The sequence below is a fragment of the Salmo salar genome, chromosome ssa02, assembly GCF_905237065.1.
Source record: "Salmo salar chromosome ssa02, Ssal_v3.1, whole genome shotgun sequence".
Lineage (NCBI taxonomy): Eukaryota > Metazoa > Chordata > Actinopteri > Salmoniformes > Salmonidae > Salmo > Salmo salar.
Window position 1 is genome coordinate 30375167 of NC_059443.1, and position 19664 is coordinate 30394830.

The 19664-nt window shown below is 41.6% G+C and overlaps 2 protein-coding genes across 27 annotated transcripts in view; both read right to left on the reverse strand.

Moving 5' to 3' along the window:
• Positions 1 to 724: 724 nt before the first annotated feature.
• Positions 725 to 2648, reverse strand: LOC106579055 (dendritic cell-specific transmembrane protein-like). The gene is made up of 3 exons (XM_045713235.1): positions 1590 to 2648; positions 1120 to 1458; positions 725 to 901 (listed from the first exon to the last, which is right to left on the reverse strand). Exons 1-3 carry the CDS (start codon positions 2640 to 2642, stop codon positions 845 to 847), a joined length of 1449 nt encoding a protein of 482 aa, XP_045569191.1. The 5' UTR covers positions 2643 to 2648; the 3' UTR covers positions 725 to 844.
• A 6269-nt stretch (positions 2649 to 8917) lies between these two features.
• LOC106579570 (regulating synaptic membrane exocytosis protein 2) overlaps positions 8918 to 19664 on the reverse strand; it is a 225281-nt gene continuing 214534 nt past the window's right edge. For 18 of the 26 annotated variants that reach the window (XM_045701986.1, XM_045701962.1, XM_045701952.1 and 15 more), the window contains 5 exons: positions 12616 to 12754; positions 12227 to 12339; positions 11947 to 12048; positions 11562 to 11701; positions 8918 to 11456 (listed from right to left, as the gene is read on the reverse strand). In XM_045701986.1, coding sequence (XP_045557942.1) covers positions 11259 to 11456; positions 11562 to 11701; positions 11947 to 12048; positions 12227 to 12339; positions 12616 to 12754 — 692 coding nt within the window. In that variant the 3' untranslated portion in view covers positions 8918 to 11258. Of the gene's footprint in view, positions 11457 to 11561; positions 11702 to 11946; positions 12049 to 12226; positions 12340 to 12615; positions 12758 to 16766; positions 17200 to 19664 lie in introns of those variants that run through there. The other 8 variants (XM_045702001.1, XM_014159613.2, XM_045702017.1 and 5 more) reach the window with 3 other exon arrangements.

The window sequence follows — 19664 nt, forward strand, 5'->3', positions numbered from 1 at the left end:
ATTAGTATAAATAATATAATTTCCCAATGTTTTGCAGTATAGAATGTAGCTCAGTATTTCAATGATTTATTTTATGCAGTCATAATTTTGAACCCCGCTGTAAATACCTTGAGACAAAATAATCTGGTAAATGTCATATTTCAACGTTACGGAAGCTTAGAGGGGTACGTCTCCTGACTGACTGTCAGCATTCTGTGAAGGGGAATGTGCATGATGGGAACTGAATAGTGGTGTGCACATTTAGGGAAGGTCTGGTTTGCGTGATGATGTCAGCAAAACTGTCCCTGTCGTTTTTGATCGACATTAAACAACTGAAACAGATATCGTGTTTTGCAGGGCTTTGTGTTCTCATTGCAGACAATTACCCTGTGCACTTATGATCATCCAAACTCCATAGGCATGGTAACAATGAAGAAAATGCAGAAGTTAAAGACATGACATAGAGATACAAGAAGTTTATATCTCAGTTACTGGGATTGATGGCTGTTTTTGTGGTCTTTTTATTCTTTAAAATGAAGTGTAATTTTGTCCCAATTATTCAGTGTTTGAACTATTTACATCTCACATTAGATTGCTTCTAAAAGTTGCTTGGAAACCTTGGTAACCATCATTTAACCTTTATTTTTATTATTATAAAAACATGTTTTTTTACCTTTATTTATACAGGTACGTGAATCAACAAACCAAAATACTGTATGTATTTACAATGACAACATGTCATTAGTCTAGATTAGAGTTGTTATATAATGTAACGTGTTACATAATTCACATTTCACAATTCACATTTTCAACAAAAAAAGGGTGTCTCTCACTTCTTCCTGTAGCAGCAGAAAGTGTAGCTTGCTTACTGAATGGGGTCATCCTCCTGTGGTCTGTAGAGTATTGGACACCAGAAATCTGGCTGATGAAGAAAGTATGGATTAATCAAACAGTACATTAGTAATTTACATATACTGTATCTATTGTTTTACTGAGAAATTAATCTGCACTTTTTCCCTGGGACAAATTATGACAATGTGCAGTACTGTAGGCCACATAAGAAAATCTATGTAATATACGGTATTATACCAATTTAAGATCTCCATCAGTGTTTATCAATGATCTCTGGATTATACAGACCTTCTGAATGAGGGATCTCAGACTGCTTTCCTCAGCTTTCCTGTTCCCTTCCATTCTTGATCTCTTCTTCGGGATCTTAGCATGCAGAAACGCCACCCTGTCCTCAGCATTAGTGGAGAAGAACTGCTCGAACACCATGAGCCTGATCTGTGTGAGCTTGGCAGACATCAGGGCCATGCTGCGAAGGGCAGCTAGTAACACAACCAGAAGCAGGATGGAGTCATAGAGTAGTAGTATGGGTTTAGGAAGGCAACTCCTCTCAAAGATGGACACCTGGTAGGAGAAATCCCTCCTGTTGATCTCCTCTGAAATGGGAACACCAATAACAGTCATGTCTTCCTGAAACAACAATGGTTCAGTAGAGCAACAGGGTTATAGCCTAGTAGCTAGATTGTATTGAATGAATTAATGCAATAAATCATTGACTAAGACTGTATCTTGTTGTGTGTTTTACTAACATAGCTACTTACATTTATGTTCATAATCAAAGGAACATGAAATGGTTCTAGCTCATGAAGTCGCGTTCTGATGACCTCAACTAACCAGAACATGAGTACATCAACACCTATGAACAAGACCCAGGCTAGACAATGGGTGAACACTGGGAAACTGAATTTCAGCATGGCTTTCCCTTCCATGGCACTGAGTCGAGGGGAAGGGATGGTGATGTAGCGTCTGGCCTCCTTCAATGTGAGGGGGAGCACTGGAAGCCTTCCTTCTGCCTTCTGTTTCTCATCAAAATGAGTGAACGTCCTGGTTATGTACACGTTTTCACATTTCTTGTTGTGGCGGTATCTCCTCAAGTGCAGCACTGTGAAGCCCATCAGTAGGAGGAAACTGAAGGCAGAGAAAAGTCTCTGACCTACAGAGGACAGCATGTCCAATGCGGCCAAGATGCTCTTTGCAGTTCCATTCAGAGTCCTCTCACCTCCAACCAGCCTCTCCATCAACTTCTCAGAGTCTCCTCTGGACGTGACCTCCAGATCAGAAACCAACTCCGCCACCCCGAAGTCTGTGAATGCTCTGTGTACGTCGCCGACCCATCTCAACATCCTGACGTAGTTATAGAGCGGTGTGGTGTCGATGGACACCCTCTTGGCCTGCAGGTTGCACACCATACTCCTACTGAGCCCTAGGATGTCCTGCAGTGTGTTCTGGACATTCTTGAGAACCACCAAACTAGTCCCGGCGGTGATGAGAACGTTCTGGCCCTGCCTCATCCCACAAGACAGCACAAACAGAACCCCAAGGCATCGCACCCTCTTAGAGAGGAACAGAGAGGCCCCCACTACTACCCAGCAGGAGCCTGCTATTCCAGCAGCCACCATCAGGCCGTACTGCAGGACATAGAGCAGGTAGAGGAGGAGGATGGAGCTCAGGACGAGACTGAAGGTGAGACAGATGATCAAGAGGACTGATCGGTTTCTCCAGCCCTGCCTGGTGTTTGTTGTGTATAGGTCTGCAGCAGCGGCCCAGGAGCGATACAGGGTTTGTTTCAATTGAGGGCAAGTTGTTTTCATCATTGATGAAATCACAATACCTGAAAAAGGTAGAAAGACAAATATGTGTCTGATAACACCGTAAATCCTTGAAAATTCCATGACTGAAATTGTCTCAGATTAACCTGTGTAGGGGGCAGTATTTTCACGGCCGGATGAAAAACGTACCCAATTTAAACAGGTTACTACTCTGGTCCAGAAACTATAATATGCATATTATTAGTAGATTTGGATAGAAAACCCTCTGAAGTTTCTAAAACTGTTTGAATGGTGTCTGTGTGTATAACAGAACTCATATGGCAGGCAAAAACCTGAGAAAAATCCAAGCAGGAAGTGGAAAGTCAGAATTGTAGTTCTTCTTTTGATTCTCTATCAAAACTACAGTGTCTGTGGGGTGACGTTGCACTTCCTAAGGCTTCCATTGGCTGTCAACAACCTTCAGAAAGTGGTTTGAGCATTCTCCTGTCACTGGGCAGATAAGAGGAGCTCAGTTACTGAGTGGACTGCCTGGCAACAAAGGGATTGGATATGCGCAGTCACGCGAGCGCACCGTTCCTTCTTTTTCTTCTTGAATGAATATGCTATTGTCCAGTTGGAATATTATCGCAATTTTACGTTAAAAATACCATAAAGATTGACTTTAAACAGCGTTTGACATGCTTCTAAGTACGGTAATGGAACATTTTCACTTTTCGTCTCTGGTACTGCGCTCGCGCATGTATGCCTTTGGATAGTGACCTGAATGCACGAACAAAGGTATTTGGACATAAATATGGAGTATTTCGAACAAAAACAACATTTCTTGTGGAAGTAGCAGTCCTGGGAGTGCATTCTGACGAAGATCAGCAAAGGTAAGACAATATTTATAATAGTAATTCTGAGTTTAGGTTTCCCCGAACTTGGCGGGTGTCTGTATCGCTGTGATGGCTGAGCTATGTACTCGGAATATTGAAAAATGTGCTTTCTCCGTAAAGCTATTTTAAAATCTGACACAGCGGTTGCATCCAGGAGTAGTCTATCTATAATTCTTTAAATAATTGTTATATATTTTGTCAACATTTATGAGTATTTTTGTAAATTGATGTGCACATCACCGGAGGGTTTTGGTGGGAATACATTTTCTGAACATCACGCGCCAATGTAAAATGCTGTTTTTGGATATAAATATGAACTTTATCGAACAAAACATACATGTATTGTGTAACATAATGTCCTAGGAGTGTCATCTGATGAAGATCGTCAAAGGTTAGTGCTTCATTTAGCTGTGTTTTGGGTTTTATTGACTCATGTCCTTGCTTGGAAAATGGCTGTGTGATTATTTTTGTCTATGTACTCTCCTAACATAAATCCAAGTATTTCCAAAGGGTTCACATACTTTTTCTTGCGACTGTAATTCATTAGGTTAGAACTATGTAATTTCCATTAAACCATTTAATTTCTTTGTAAATATCTGGTCATTTATCTACGTAAAATAAAGTGCTACCCAAGCACACTGAAGAAATAGATTAAAACAAAACAACCAGGCATTCAGAAAGAATAATCAAATAATCTATTAAAACCTGTTGGGGACCCCTTCCTGCTCTGATCCCACTAACGGGATTTATTGACAAGATACCATGGCGGGAAATTCAAAACTGCAAGAATCTAATAATTTCAATTTCTCAAACAATCAACTATTTTTCACCATTTGAAAGATAAACATCTCCTAAATACAACCACATTGTCCGATTTCAAAGAGGCTTTACGGCGAAAGCATAAAGTTAGGTTATGTTAGGAGAGTACATTGAAAATAGCTGTGTGTAATGTTTTGTCAATTCAAAGACAGGCGTCACCAAAAGCAGAAAACCAGCTAAAATTATGCACTAACCTTTGACAATCTTCATCAGATGACACTCCTAGGACATTATGTTATACAATACATGCATTTTTTGTTCCATCAAGTTCATATTTATATCCAAAAACAGCATTTTACAGTGGCGGTGAAATTCAGAATTATTTTTCCTTCAAATGCTTCCGGTGAATCAGCGTTACAATTTACAAAATTACTATTTGAAAACATTGGTCAATTATAATATTGTCATTCAAAGAATTATAGATTAACATCTCGTAAATGCTACCGTATTGCCACATTTCAAAATAACTTTACTGGGAAATCACACTTTGCAATAAACGGGGTGCTATGCTAAGAACAATAGGCTAGGATATACAGGTTAGCACCATCTTGGAACCATCTAATATCAATAATACTATTGTAAATAATCCCTTACCTTTGATTATCTTCATCAGAAGGCACTTCCAGGAATCCCAGGTCCACAACAAATGTGGTTTCTTTCGACAAAGTTCATAATTTATGTCCAAATACCTCCAAGTTGTTCCATGTTGTTAGCGCGTTCAGTAGGCTCCTCAAAATGTAGGGCGGGGGGGGGGGAAAGTCACGACGAAAAGTTAAAAAAAATATCTATTTATGTTCGTTCAAACATGTCAAACGTTGTTTAGTATCAATCTTTAGGGCCATTTTTAACGTGAAACATCAGTAATATTTCAACCCGACCTCTCCTGTGTCTTGAAAAACGTTTTGAAAAATGTCTCGCCTCAGATGAACGCGCATGTGCGCGCAATAATGAAGTGACGACATCCCAGGGACGTCAACTTCCCTTCCTTGTCATCCGGTCTCTGTTCATCATAGACGCTTCAAACAACTTTATAAAGATCGTTGACATCTAGTGGAAGCCGTAGGAAGTGCAAAATGAATCCTTTGTCACTGTGTGATCTATTAGCAATGACTCGAAAATAGTACAGCCACAAAATTCTCATTTCCTGCTTGTATTTTTCTCAGGTTTTTGCCTGCCATATGACTTTTGTTATACTTACAGACACCATTCAAACAGTTTTAGAAAATTCAGAGTGTTTTCTATCCAAATCTGTTAATAATATGCATATCCTAGCTTCTGAGTTGGTGTAGGAGGCAGTTAAAAATTGGCACATATTTCTTTCAAAATTCTCAATACTGCCAGGGGCGGAAATCACGGGGGGGACGGGAGGGACACGACCCCCCCATCCTGGGAAAAATATGATTTGTCCCCCCCAATATATCACTGAAACATAACTATGTAATTTAAATAATATTAATAATATGCAATGAAAGCAATTGTGCTGATTATAGACACTTAATAGCGCGTTTTTAAGTTTCAAAAGATTGCAACCCCCCACCCTTTTCCTCACAATGGTTTGATCCACTGCCAGTTCCTTAGCTTGCTACGTAACTGACGTGAGGTTAATCCAGTCAATCGCGCACACACACTAGCTGAATATGCAGAGCTAGCGCGCAAATATTAACTATTAAGCTAGCTAGTAACTATTCCATTTATGTGGCGTCGTCAAAGATGGAATCAGCATGCAGATGATGTAAGTTAGTGCTTCAAAGTCTCTGTGATAAGGTTAGCGATAAACTGAAATCCAAACTGAACAGAACTACACTCTCTTCTACCATTGTCTTAAATATTGGCCGGTGAGCGCGTTCCTGTAAGACGTTGAGTCGCAAGCTAGCGCGAGGACGCGCTCTTTGAAAGGAGGGAGTAGTGTAACGACCCTGGGTTTATAAGCGCGGAAATCGACTCTGCCGCTGCAGCATGCTTTTGCGGCACAGTCGATAGCGCGCCGGACTTCGGGCTAGAAGGTCGAGGGTTCGAAACCTGCTCCCTGCTGTTTCATTGCAATATATTTAATGGTCTCGTTGCAAAAGCTAAATTGTCGCAAGTGAACTTTTATTTATTTATTTTATTTCACCTTTATTTAACCCGGGTAGCAAAGATTATAGCAAACACCACTGAAACTGAATTGGTGCTCGCTAGCTTTGCAAATTCAGCTATTGTTGGAAGCCAGCCAATATGAAACAAACTATTAAAATTACAAAAGGTTGCAGCATATGTTGTGTAAATGGTGAACTCATACAGCTGTCAACTCTTGTCATTTTAATCCGTTTCACATTTGCTAGCTACCTTTTAGATCGAAGCCCATATAGAATGATAGAAGATGATAGAAGCCCATCTCCTACTGTAAATAACCTACACACTGTGTGTGTGTGTAGCCAGCCAGCCAGCCAGCCAGGTAGAAAAATGGCAGAAAAATAAAAGACGGACATCAGAGTATTTTTCAATACACCAAAACGCATAGTAAGAACCCTAGTAGCCTAATATCTGAAAGACTAGTTGATAAAATGTTCATAAGAAAGAAATGAAATTCTAATGGAAATGTTTCACAATGATGTCATTAGGCAGAGCAGGCAACAGATGGCACACAGACAGCAGAGTTGGGGACAGATATGCAGGGACAGACTGGCAGAGACAGGGAGTCTCAGGTAAGTTTGTTGAGTCTTTGTTTGGCAACATTATGAAAGGTTCTCAATTTTTTTGACTTGTAAAATAGGAACATAATTGGAAAATGCCATGGATACCCCCACTCTCAACTTAAACTGGTGACTGAACTAAGATTTGTTAAAGGCAATGGTATTGCTGTTGTGATTAGTTGTGTAGTTTTGGGTACCGGTAGTTAGGAGTACGGAAAACACCTTATTTCTTTGGTTCCTCAATATACATTTACCATATTACAATGTAGGCTATGTGTTACAGCACTACTTTTGGTGTCCCCCTCAGGAATTGCTCTTGAGAAAATTTCATGTAATTGTCCCCTCCAAAGTTGATATCAGATTTTCGCCAATGAATACTGCCCCCTAGCCCCAACAGGACTGAGATATGCCTGAAATCCAAGAGGATAAATACATATGATTTCATTTGATTTATCATTTCCATAAACATTTTGGGTGAAGTTTAGCATGACATATAATTAGAGGGAACCAAAAGTTGTTTTAATGCTACAGTAACTGTTGACTATATTGGGCAGACACTGGAGTGTCCAACCTTATACCTTAAACATAGTTTTTCATAACCATCCACCATACTTTGTAAAGCATTATTAGAGCCTCACAAATTCAGTATTATCACAACACAGTGTCTCTCTTACCTGCTGGTCATGTGTGGTATGTCTGTATAGTAGACTATGTGAAATGATAAGCAGAACTCTCAAACTTTCATACCAATTTTAACCTCAACACTTACTCATTTCCCATTTAAAATGTCAGAACTTAGTCACCTCCCAGTTATCATCGCAATGGAGGAGTCGCTCACTTAACTGTCTAACCACACTACAGGAGTTCATCTCAACAAACACGTGAAGAATAAACTCAAAATACAGTACCGTCACTGTTGAAGTAAAGTATTTTGTGATAGGTGGTTAAATAACTAACTAACTAACGTACTTAATTACTTACTTACTTACTATTCAAGTAGTACAACCTTCAAGCATAAAGCATTGTTGGTCATTCCAACATACCACTCTACACAGTTGAATATTGTGTGTTAAAAACAGTAAAAGAGGAACTTTATTTTTAGTTATGTAGTAAAATGTATTCCTGGCTCTCTCCAAAAGTATAGGTTGTTCTTTCATCTGTAGTGTTGCCAAATCATTTAGTGGAAGCACAACTTTGCACTCATATGAGGGGAAGTGGAACTGACTGCTCCTTCTTGTCTCTTAACTTCCCCCAGCTTGACCTAAGTCTTGATTTGTTCACATGCTGTATACAGTTCTGAAAGACAAAACAAATGATCTGTAGAGTAGACTGTCGTATAGGTTGGAACCATTAGTGGGACACAAAGGTTGTGACCTCCTTTTTACTCCCAACCTACCTGGAGAAACAAAGATAGTAAGGTGTGGATGTTGTGGAATAACCTACCTGGAGGAATAAAGATAGTAATGTGTGGATGTTGTGGAATAACCTACCTGGAGGAATAAAGATAGTAATGTGTGGATGTTGTGGAATAACCTACCTGGAGGAATAAAGATAGTAATTTGTGGAACAACCTACCTGGAGGAATAAAAATAGTAATTTGTGGATGTTGTGGAACAACCTACCTGGAGGAATAAAAATAGTAATTTGTGGATGTTGTGGAATAACCTACCTGGAGGAATAAAGATAGTAATGTGTGGATGTTGTGGAATAACCTACCTGGAGGAATAAAGATAGTAATGTGTGGATGTTGTGGAATAACCTACCTGGAGGAATAAAGATAGTAATGTGTGGCTGTTGTGGAACAACCTACCTGGAGGAATAAAAATTTTAATTTGTGGAACAACCTACCTGGAGGAATAAAGATAGTAATGTGTGGATGTTGTGGAACAGGAAATAGTCATGCCCAGATAGATACAAATTATTTTGTATGTTGATATTGTTCGCTGGTACTCAGTTTCAGTGTAATATCCATTTTTTATTTGAAAAATAACTTACATAAATCTCTGTACTCAACCATACTTCACCAAGACATAGCCTTGGCATAAACACATTGCACCAAAACAAAAGAAAGAAAAGGCATTCAAAAGGGTAAATAACATATGTCTTTGTCATCATGTGAGACATTATTCCTATTCCAAAATATTGTATTCATCTATTTGTGTTTGCTTGTTTTATTCAAATTTCTAATATGTACAATGTAAATCAAAAATGAAAGTATATAGCTTGTTATAGCAACAAGATATTAGATGGACATTAGAATGTATTGGTTTAACATGGAAAAGGAATAACGTCTCAGTTTATTTTCATTCAGACATAACTGTAAGATTCATATACCTCCCATACACAAGAAGCATTTATAATTACTAAAAATAAAAAATAAACTGGTCTTGGCTTATAAATAAACTAATAAAAATATATGAAATTAATTTTATTTTCACAAAAACAAAAAAACAAAATTCATATTGTGTGGCAATATCCCATGTTGTTTGACCTTGTGTTTTGCTCATTCTCACAAACAGTGCCTGAACTACACAGCAATATACAGTACATAAGTTGTATGTTTGCCGCTTCTTGCTTGGATATAAATATCCTTCTTGCTGTACCAATACAGATTATTTTTGCATGTTAGTTAACAATACTGAAATAAAATACACTCGCAACCATAACTTTTTTGTCAACCTCCAATGAATATAAAATATTTTTCCTTGTCATTCTTTTTTAAAAAGTGGAAATAAAATATGATCTAGGGGTTAGTGGAATGTTTTGTTAAAACGTTTTAACAGTTTGGCCATGAAAGTAACTAATTCATTTGGTGTAGAATTCAATTGAAGGTGAGGGGGAAAAGTAACGAAGTTGACATGCACTGTACAAGAAACTGCAAAAATCCCAAATATCCTCTTTATCAAAACATGCTGAGTAACTTTAAGGTGTGTCCCAGCCATGTTGCAGAAAATCCTTTTCAACATGCTTGTTAAACAAATCCCCAAAAAAGACATATTGAAACGATACAGAACTGTAAAAGAACCAACAGTCCTGAAACTCTGGACAATATCAGGGGGATGCCCTGGGACAAGGGAGAAAAAGAGACGTGTACAATTTGCACATAATGTTTATCTTTATAAGGCTTGTAAACCTTTACAATGAAATAAATAATTTACATTTATTTTCATCATCACTTTGTCACATAAACAGTTTTTTTTGTTAAATAACGCCAAAAGTTTTTATTTTACTTTCTCTTACTGTATGTCTGCCAAACACAGACTTATGTTATGGATGGTCTAAAGAATGATAAACAATGTGTCTTTTTTTATCACGCTGTTGCATTCACTCCCCTTTGAAAACCATGCACTAGTGAAATTTATATTTAAAAATAATATAAATTGTTGAAAATGGCTGATCTGTTTTATTTGTTTTTCTTCTCTTTTTTTGCAAGTCGCAGCCTCAAGAAAATAATTTTCATTTTTTTTTCAGCTAAATTTTTGTCCATGCAAAAAAAAACTCTTTTTTTTTTTTTTAATCTTCATTTAAATGTCATACAATATATCAACAGAGAAATAATAATGTTAGGTCATAAAAGTTAGTCTTGTTGTGGGTTCTGATCAATAGATTCTGGAGTGTCGATAGTACAGTAGCCACTTCTGTATTGCCTTTAGTAACTTTAGTATTGTCTCTCTGGTGTGATCTACTACCTATAGGTATTATGACTAGGGCCTCATATTCGGAGTTTGAGCTTTAGTTGGGACACCCCACCTCTCCAATTGCAATGATCCTCATAGCTCCATTTAAACATCTAGCTAGGTCTGTTGGCTTGGCGTGACCAAGCTTCTGGACAGGACAACACTGTCAGTCACCCCTTCAGGTATACAAGTACATCGACAATAAAACAAACAAAAAACCCAAAAAATTAATTATAAACAAAAACATGTATTTTTCATTCGAAAAGGGCTTCTGTAGAACTCATCGAGCGGGTTCCCAGTTCCAACCCCCATGGCTTAAGATTAGATGAAAACCTGGAATCGCTCGATTTAGAGACAATTCCTCGTGCTAAGGAGTCCGTTACGGCCTTCCAATCTGAGCTGGCGCTCCGACCCGGCCGAAGGAGCGACGCGCGCTACGCACAATGTGTGCGACATTTTGCTCAAAACACAGGATCACGTTTGCACCCCTAGAAACAGGCTCAGAAGACACAACATCAAGCATGCAGTGTAACCAGGGGGCGTGACCTGTCTGTCGCAGCATGTTTAACCTCAACACTGGGTGCTGCTGCTACAACAATGCTATCAGTCCACACACTGCTATGACCGGCTATCCAATGACGTTTGGGAAGCTCTTCTTGTCAAGGGGGCCAGGGTAGGGTCCACCAATGAGGAAGGAGGAAAGAGCTTGAACCAGCCAATCACCATGTTAGACAGGTCCAGCTCATCTAAAAGTATCTGAACCGCTCCCATAAAGGATTTATGGTCCATGCGTCCGTAGTCTCCCCATACGATGATCTGTGGAGAAGACATGTTAATATAATATTTTATTATAGAAATGTTTAGAAATGATGTGTGAACTGTGAAGTATTTATCAAGGCCTTGTAGAACGTAGAAGTTTACCTGTAGAACTTTCCCTCCAGGAGCCTCTTCGAACGGCAGTTGCTGCTGGTAAAGGGGATCCAAGGTTTTTCTTGCTACTTTTGTTTTCTTTTTGGCTATGCAGGCTCCGTTTTCCAAAAGATACACTTTTACATACGGTGCTATGAAGAGAGAGAGAGACAGAAGAGTTACAATACGATTGGCAGCATTGTCAGTTGGTTCAAGCTCTGGTTACCGTAGTGACCAGTTGGTATTAGCATGAAGTTCGGGGCTGTGGGTTCTATTCTATTCTACTCACATACAGGATACAAAAAATGTATGTACTCACGGTACTGTAAGTAGCTTTGGATATATGTGTCTGCTAAATAGCATATATTAATATATTATACATCGTGTAGTAAATTACCTGGCAGTGCCTTGGAACCTGGTTTTCCCACAAGGCCACGGGCTCGGATCACTTCCACCTCCAGCGCTCCTTTCTTGTCCACGATTCCAATCTGGATGTCACCTGAACAACACACACCACAGCCAACACAATGTCAACACTCCATTCACACAATACAGATATCCCTTCCGTATGGGATGGGGTCGCTAAAGGCGTCTTGACACGTAAATCAAATATATAATTCATTCATTCACTCAGAATCTCTTGATACAACATTGTTCCAGGAATCTGATCCACCCACCCATGGGTGGTGTAGCTAGCGTCTGTCGTCCAACCAGCTGGGCTGGGCCTAGTCCATCCAGGAAGTCAGAGAACTGGGCGTCGGAGGACAGCCTCACACCAGGGAAGATCAGGCTGGAACGGAAGGGAGAGATGACACAGGTAACTATGGAGACTAAAGAAGAAGGCCTCAAAGCTTGAACTTGCTTATTTAGAGTTGGCAAGATCCAAAAAAAGACAGGAAATTCAAATGAGCACCCCAAACCTACATTTGACCTGTTGATGACTTCAATGAGACTTCTTGTAATAAGTGAAAATGCTATGTCTACAATTAACCTACGCATACCAATGTGATAATGTGCATTGGGGGGATGTACATTATCACATTGGTATGCGTTAGACTTCACTTACTTTCCCTCGGAGCTGTAGCTGTTCATGCTGCCGTCGGTGGACTCTCTGCTGGCCTGCCGAGTCATCCTGCTCCTCATCTCTACGGCCAAGCCCGTCTCTGTGCTCCGCTGTACGGTGCTACGAAGCTTCTTCCCACCGGCTTCTGGACAGAACGGAGGGACAGAGCGGGAGAAAGAGATAGAGCGAGGGAAAGAGAGAGAGGGGGAAAGAGAGAGCAGGGGGAGAAATAGTTAATACATTGCTCTCAAGTGTGTGCTTTGCTTTCGAATTACATACAGTAGGTTAATTGTAGACATAGCATTTTCACTTATTACGAGAAGTCTCATTGAAGTCATCAACAGGAAGATCACACTTCCACTCTATGGCAATTCTACCATGCACCCTATTCTCAGAGCACTGCAACTTCCATGTGATAATTTAGCAAAGAGACTTATTAAACATAAAGTGCCATATTACAATATCTACAGAAATATATTTTTTAAAACAGTTGTGTGCGCGTACGTGTGTGAGTGTGTGTACATGTGTGTGTGTATGTGTGTTCGTGTATGAATGGGCTAAACAGAAGAAGACCATGTACATCCCTCTTCCTGCCATGCCAGAGCACCGGCTGCCTGCTCTGCAGGGTTCTTGCTCTAGCTTAGAGTCTCTCTCTCTCTCTCTCTCTCTCTCTCTCTTTCTCTCCCCCCTCCATCCCTCTGTTCCACCTAGGACCGTTCAGTGTCTGGACTCCCACAACTGATACAAGGAGACAGCTGACCGCCCTCATTAGACCCGCTGAACATCTCCTCCAATCTATGTGACAGCAGGCCCTGTGTAGGGCACATGGCCAGGACGTGGCTGGAGCTGCGTGGGGCCTGGAGGGCCAGGAGAGGGATATACTGGAGGTAACTGTAGGAGCAGGTACTGGGTACAAGTCAGCCACTGCAGAGCTCTACACAAGTCACATGACAGGGCTTTTTTGCAGAGAACTAAAGAAACAAAATGGCCGTTCCTTCAAATAAAAAAATGCATACGGGGTACACCGGACTTATTAAAAGTGTCAAATGGTAAAAGGTGAACTAATGGGTCTGTCTTGTCTCTCAGTAAGGAATGCAGGAAGCAGAGTTATTGAGTTCTAGCAGTGTTATTGTTTAACTCTGAGGATAACCAGGGTAAAGAGAACGAATGTAAAGAGAGCTAATTTATGTGTCAAGCATGACCACTGGACACACACTGTCAGGGAATGCACGTCAACATAGAGAGTGAATGTTCCTCACTCAATGTTTACATACGTAACAGTGGTTCTGCTTTATCACAGGAACAACCTTTCTGAGGGCAACACACAGAGGGGGTAATAAAGCCCTCTATAACCAAGACTTCTTACAGTTTGAAGACCGCTCAACAATTCCCCATACTCTGTATTCAAATAAACTGCAAGTAATCTGGCATATATTCATATTGTCCTTAATGCAATTTCCCTCTCTGTAACTTAGAATGTGTGTGTGTGTGTGTGTGTGTGTGTGTGTGTGTGTGTGTGTGTGTGTGTGTGTGTGTGTGTGTGTGTGTGTGTGTGTGTGTGTGATTTCAAATGCCTTAATTATACTCTGGCTACTGTCCCTGCCTGCAGCTCCTCTCACTTCCTGTCTGTCTGCCTGCCTGCCTGCCTGTCTCCCATCCACAGGAAGTACAGACTCTTAGAATCAGAGGAAGATAAGCCTTTATTACTCAAGCAGGCCCTCACTGCTGAGGCCAGAACCCTGGCATCTCAGCTATTCAATGACATCCGCCTCCTCAGCACTGACAAAGCAAACTGGATTCAGAGAAGCTGACAGTGACGTCTAAAGGCATCTAAAGAGCTGCCAGTGTGACAGACAGTCAGGCTGCTGCTATGCAGCGACCACCTAAACACAATCAATAAGCGATGTGCTGAATGATCAGCTGAATGAATAAATGAACATTCATTCAGCTAAATCAAAGCTAAGGTCAACCTGACCACTGTATGTACCGCGGTTAGCATGCATATGGTTGTATCTGAGGTCATTATGGATGGCAATACCAATAAAGGAGGAGAAGCTAATCTATGAAATTGCTTTTTAATGGCCAGCCAACAGTTTTTAATGATGCAGTTTATACCTCATTGGAGTAATGCTGAATAAAGGTGTGTGATTATGATGAGACTGTAGGTGCCATGAGCCAGGCCACACACACACACACACACACACACACACACACACACACACACACACACACACACACACACACACACACACACACACACACACACACACACACACACACACACACAGGCTTTGCCGTTGTCATGGTTTGTTATTAAGGTAGAGTATTAAAAAGATTACGGAGTGGATTTTATAAAGCTCACCCAGACAGATATATTCAGTCAAATGAAGCTACTACCATTGAAAGTGCATTCCATACACATCATTAAACTCCATATCCCACTAAAAGGGAAAACAATATAGAAAAATATGTATTCTGGAAAGAGATAAGGATCTGTGAAAGACAGAAAAAAATGTAAAGCATTCAGAAAATGCTGCGGTGCATCCAGCCCTAGCCGTGAAACACTCCTCAATGAAAATGCGTCACTTTGGAGTGGTAGAGATATATGGGCTCTGGGAAAATCATAAAATGTAATTTTCCCAGAGCCCATCTAGATGCTAGAACAAAACCTTAATTTGAGGAACTATTCTCTGCTGGAGTCCTAAGATACTCTAAGATACTGTCTTCACGTAACATAAACTACACATCACCTGCAGTGTCACTTCCATCCGATCAAATGACTTTACAAACTTCATCAATACAGTTCGTGTCATCTGGGAGAAATGTTTATGAACAGCAACTTGATTGGAAACACATTTCGGGTCGACAACTCTAGTACCTGTAACTCCAGGTAAGGAAGCATTAGAGTCAGTATCTACCCAGAAAGGAGATTGAGATGAAGGGGGCTGGAGACATTTCTACCGTATTATCTCAACATTCCAGTGGATCATGTCTATTTCAGAGGAGTCTATTAAAGTCTATTTATAGGAGAAGGGTAATACAATCCCCCTAACCCAGCTAATACAAGCACAGCTAATACAATCCCCCTAACCCAGCTAATACAACCATAGCTAATACAATCCCCCTAACCCAGCTAATACAAGCACAGCTAATACAAACCCCCTAACCCAGTTATTACAACCACAGCTAATACAATCCCCCTAACCTAGCTAATACAAGCACAGCTAATACAATCCCCCTAACCCAGCTAATACAACCACAGCTAATACAATCCCCCTAACCCAGCTAATACAATCACAGCTAATACAATCCCCCTAACCCAGCTAATACAACCACAGCTAATACAATCCCCCTAACCCAGCTAATACAACCACAGCTAATACAATCCCCCTAACCTAGTTTTATGAAAACATCCTATCTGGATTATCAAACATATTCTCAACACCCACTCAGAAATAAAACAGCTATAAACACACACACACACACTATACACTAGAGACGAGGTTAACACAATATCTAAATCTATTCTACCGCCCACACCAAAACAAATAGTGATTCATTCCAATCGGGACAAGACAAGCATGCTTGCCATTGGTAAGTGAAGTCGATGAGGGAGCCAGACAGTGTTTCAGAACAGAACATCAGATCTAAATCAGTAGCCAATGACACGAACAGGGAAGTAGCTACTGAAGTACGAGAAGCCTCTCCAAAAACACACTGAGCATGCCCATCCACCAGCAACACAGTACTGTACCACAGCTAATACTACGACAGCCTCCACCCTCCCCGTGCTCCCTCTCCCCCGTCAGGTCATCAGTCAACCATCAGTCCATCCCTCCCTCCCTCCCTCTCCTCTATCCCCCGCTCCATCTCTCTCCACCCCTCCAGCCCTTCGTCTGCTCCCTCTCTTCCTGCTGCCCCTCTCCCTCTCCCTCCCCCATCCCATCCCATCCCATCACTTTGCACCCTCTCCCATCCCTCTGCTCCCTCTCTCCCCCCTCAGCTCCTGCCTCTATCCCCCCTCAGCTCCTGCCTCTCTCCCCCCTCAGCTCCTGCCTCTCTAAATCCTCAGCTCCTGCCTCTCTCCCTCGAGCAGCAGCAGAAGCTGTGTGTGTCTGCCTCAGTGTCCCAGGGTTAGAGCCATCTCGTCTTACCTCCGTCCTCCTCGTCAAAGGAGTTCATGCAGGGGAAGTAGTTGGCCAGCGCCTCGAACGACGCAGACAGGCTCATCTTGCTCTGGGAACGCTGCATGCGCATCCCGGACCCCGGGGCGCCAGCCGCTGCAGTGGCATCATGCCCCTGCCTACCCATGGTCACTGATCACCTACTGATCACCTGAGTCAAGTCGCCTTCTAGCGGAGGTTACAGGTCTCCAGACAGCTCTACCGTGCACCGAGAGTATAACTGAAGTACTGGTTGAACGCTGAAGCCCAAGAGCAGACTATGGTGCTGTAGTAGCAGAATGGCTCTCTGATGTAGCTCTTTGTGTTGTCTCCCTGTGCTGCGTAGAGTGAGACTGGGTCGAGAAAGAGCTTGCTTGCTTCTCTGCGCTATGTGCCTGCTACTCAGCTCCACTCCCCCCTCTCCTCTTCTAACGCAATTGGGAGAAGGGGGGGGGGCAAACTGCATCCTCCTCAGCCAATCAGAGGGCTCGCTGCTCAGGCGCACCTCGGCTGCCTCTCCAGGCAAAGGAGCTCTACCCAGAGATACGACTCACTGAACCTCACTAGCACCTCTCTCTCTCGCACACACGTACGGATGCACAAACACACACACACACACACACACATGCATGCACAAACACACATACACACACACACAAACGCAAAGACATAGAGGTCCCTGTGACAGCCAGTCATTAGGGGCATAAACAACCCTGACCAGCTATTCCACAGAGAGGGGGGTGGGGGGGTGGGGGTGGGGGGTGGGGGGGGGTGTTGGCCACGTGCCGGTCACTCACAGTTCACGTGATAGATCTCCATCCCCCTCCCACCCCCACTCCCCAGCAGCGCAGTTCTCTTCAGTGTTTTTCCACCAAAGATTGCAGCAAACCCCATGTAGCCAGCTATCCCATTCTCTGTTTACATACCCATGAATCATCAGTACCTCGGCTCTGAAATTAATGCCATTATCGAAGGAGAATTCACTTGAGCTAGTTCAAATTTACCATCTATTAAAAAATTGTCATTTGTGAGAGAATCTCACGAAATGGCTGTCAACCGAATTCTTGTCTTTGAGACCACTTCCTTCAACATCATTTCAAGCACCTACGCTACAACATGGACTGTTTGAATTAGTCGCCATAAACACTACAGAGTTCATTATGGCCACCTCTGGCATCTCTCTCTTCAACCTGAGGCAACAGACATCCTCTAAACAGCTCACTTTAGTACTGGGAGTGTGTGTGCTGGGACAAGTTTGGACCAGCTTGGACCATCCAGCCAGAACCACTTCAGTCCAGATCTCACAGGTGGTTCCTAACACCCTTTACAAAGTTTCTGAGCACAGTAAAATTAGATTGGAATGGCATGTGGGAGAGATGCCCTCTATACCAATCTAGGACATCAGGCTTGGTGAAGAGAGAGCCAAAGTGTCTGTAGAGGCAGGTTATCACTGAAACAACAGACAGCTAAATTGTGCTGTTTTAACTATCTTGTCAGAAAACCAACTGATGTGCTTTTTCTCAGAGAAACTGGCAGAATAGACACAGTACTGGCCAATTACTGAACAAGCACGGAGCTGCTCTCCTTTAAATATAGCATACCTCTGGGCTACAGTCCCTCACTGGGAATAAAAGTCCTCACTAAGAGAAACACTGCAACCTATTTCCACGAAACAAAATCACCCCATTTCCCCTTTTTGTCCATTGAATGACATGTTCTCATCTAGGTCAGATGAACTAGTAAAGGAAATTAGACAGAAGAGAAGAACACCGTCTGAACCAACTGGGTCATTTTAATGCATCATCTGACTGTAGCAGTTTGGAATATGATAATGATTTGACCAGACTGAGAGTTAAATATGCGTACTAAACTCTTTTGACTTTCGTGTAAATCCCGAATTGTTCTTAACGGGACACATTTACCTTTTTAAGAGCACTAAAGTCAGAATACAAGTCATTGTGTGTTAATGAGGATCCTGCTAACACCTCCTACGTATCACAACCATCAGACACACACCATTAACGTTGAGGAAGGTGATCCGGCTCTGAGAGCCAGAGGCTTCATGTTTTGGAGTGGCACTATTGTAAAGTGGTTGTTCCACTGGATATCATAAGGTGAATGCACCAATTTGTAAGTCGCTCTGGATAAGAGCGTCTGCTAAATGACTTAAATGTAAATGTAAATGATACACAGCTTTGTCTTTACCTAGCAACGCACAAGCAGCATTACCATAACAACCCAGAGCTACTGTAAAACAAGGGTGTGAAAGATTGACAGGAACGGTCCAGACGTTCTGGTAAGTGGAATGGTACGTGTCTCACTGACCATGTGACTGTGATTGGCATTCAACGAAAACAACACGTTATGCAGGTGCCGTGTGCCACAACTTTTCACCTTCGGTGTAGCCAACCCTCCACCTTCCACCCAACCAAGGATCAGTCCCAAGAGATGACGTAAAGACCAATGACCAAGCTGTTGAATACAATGCACAGACTCGTCTGAAGAAAATTAGGTTGATTACATAACTAGTTGGTTTATTTCCCACATGTCTGTCTGTGTAGATCTGGTGTCCACAAATAGAGTGCACATCACACTCCTTTCAGAGGACAAAAAGTAAATAAATGAAAGCCAGGGGCTGAAATCTCATTAATTGTCAAATATACTGCACATGAGTAAGAAAAGGTCTCTATGTATTGAATTAATTCATATTAATTAATGCAGCAAGTTAAAAGTCCGGCTTTAGAATAAAGCATAGAAGGTCATTTCAACTCTTTTAAATGACAGCTGGTGAAGAAACTAACTTTGCTCTACATTATCTTCATTTCTGTATTCAGTTTTCTGTCCAACACTATCCTAAGGAAACAGAGCATTAAAGCCCCACTGATCAAT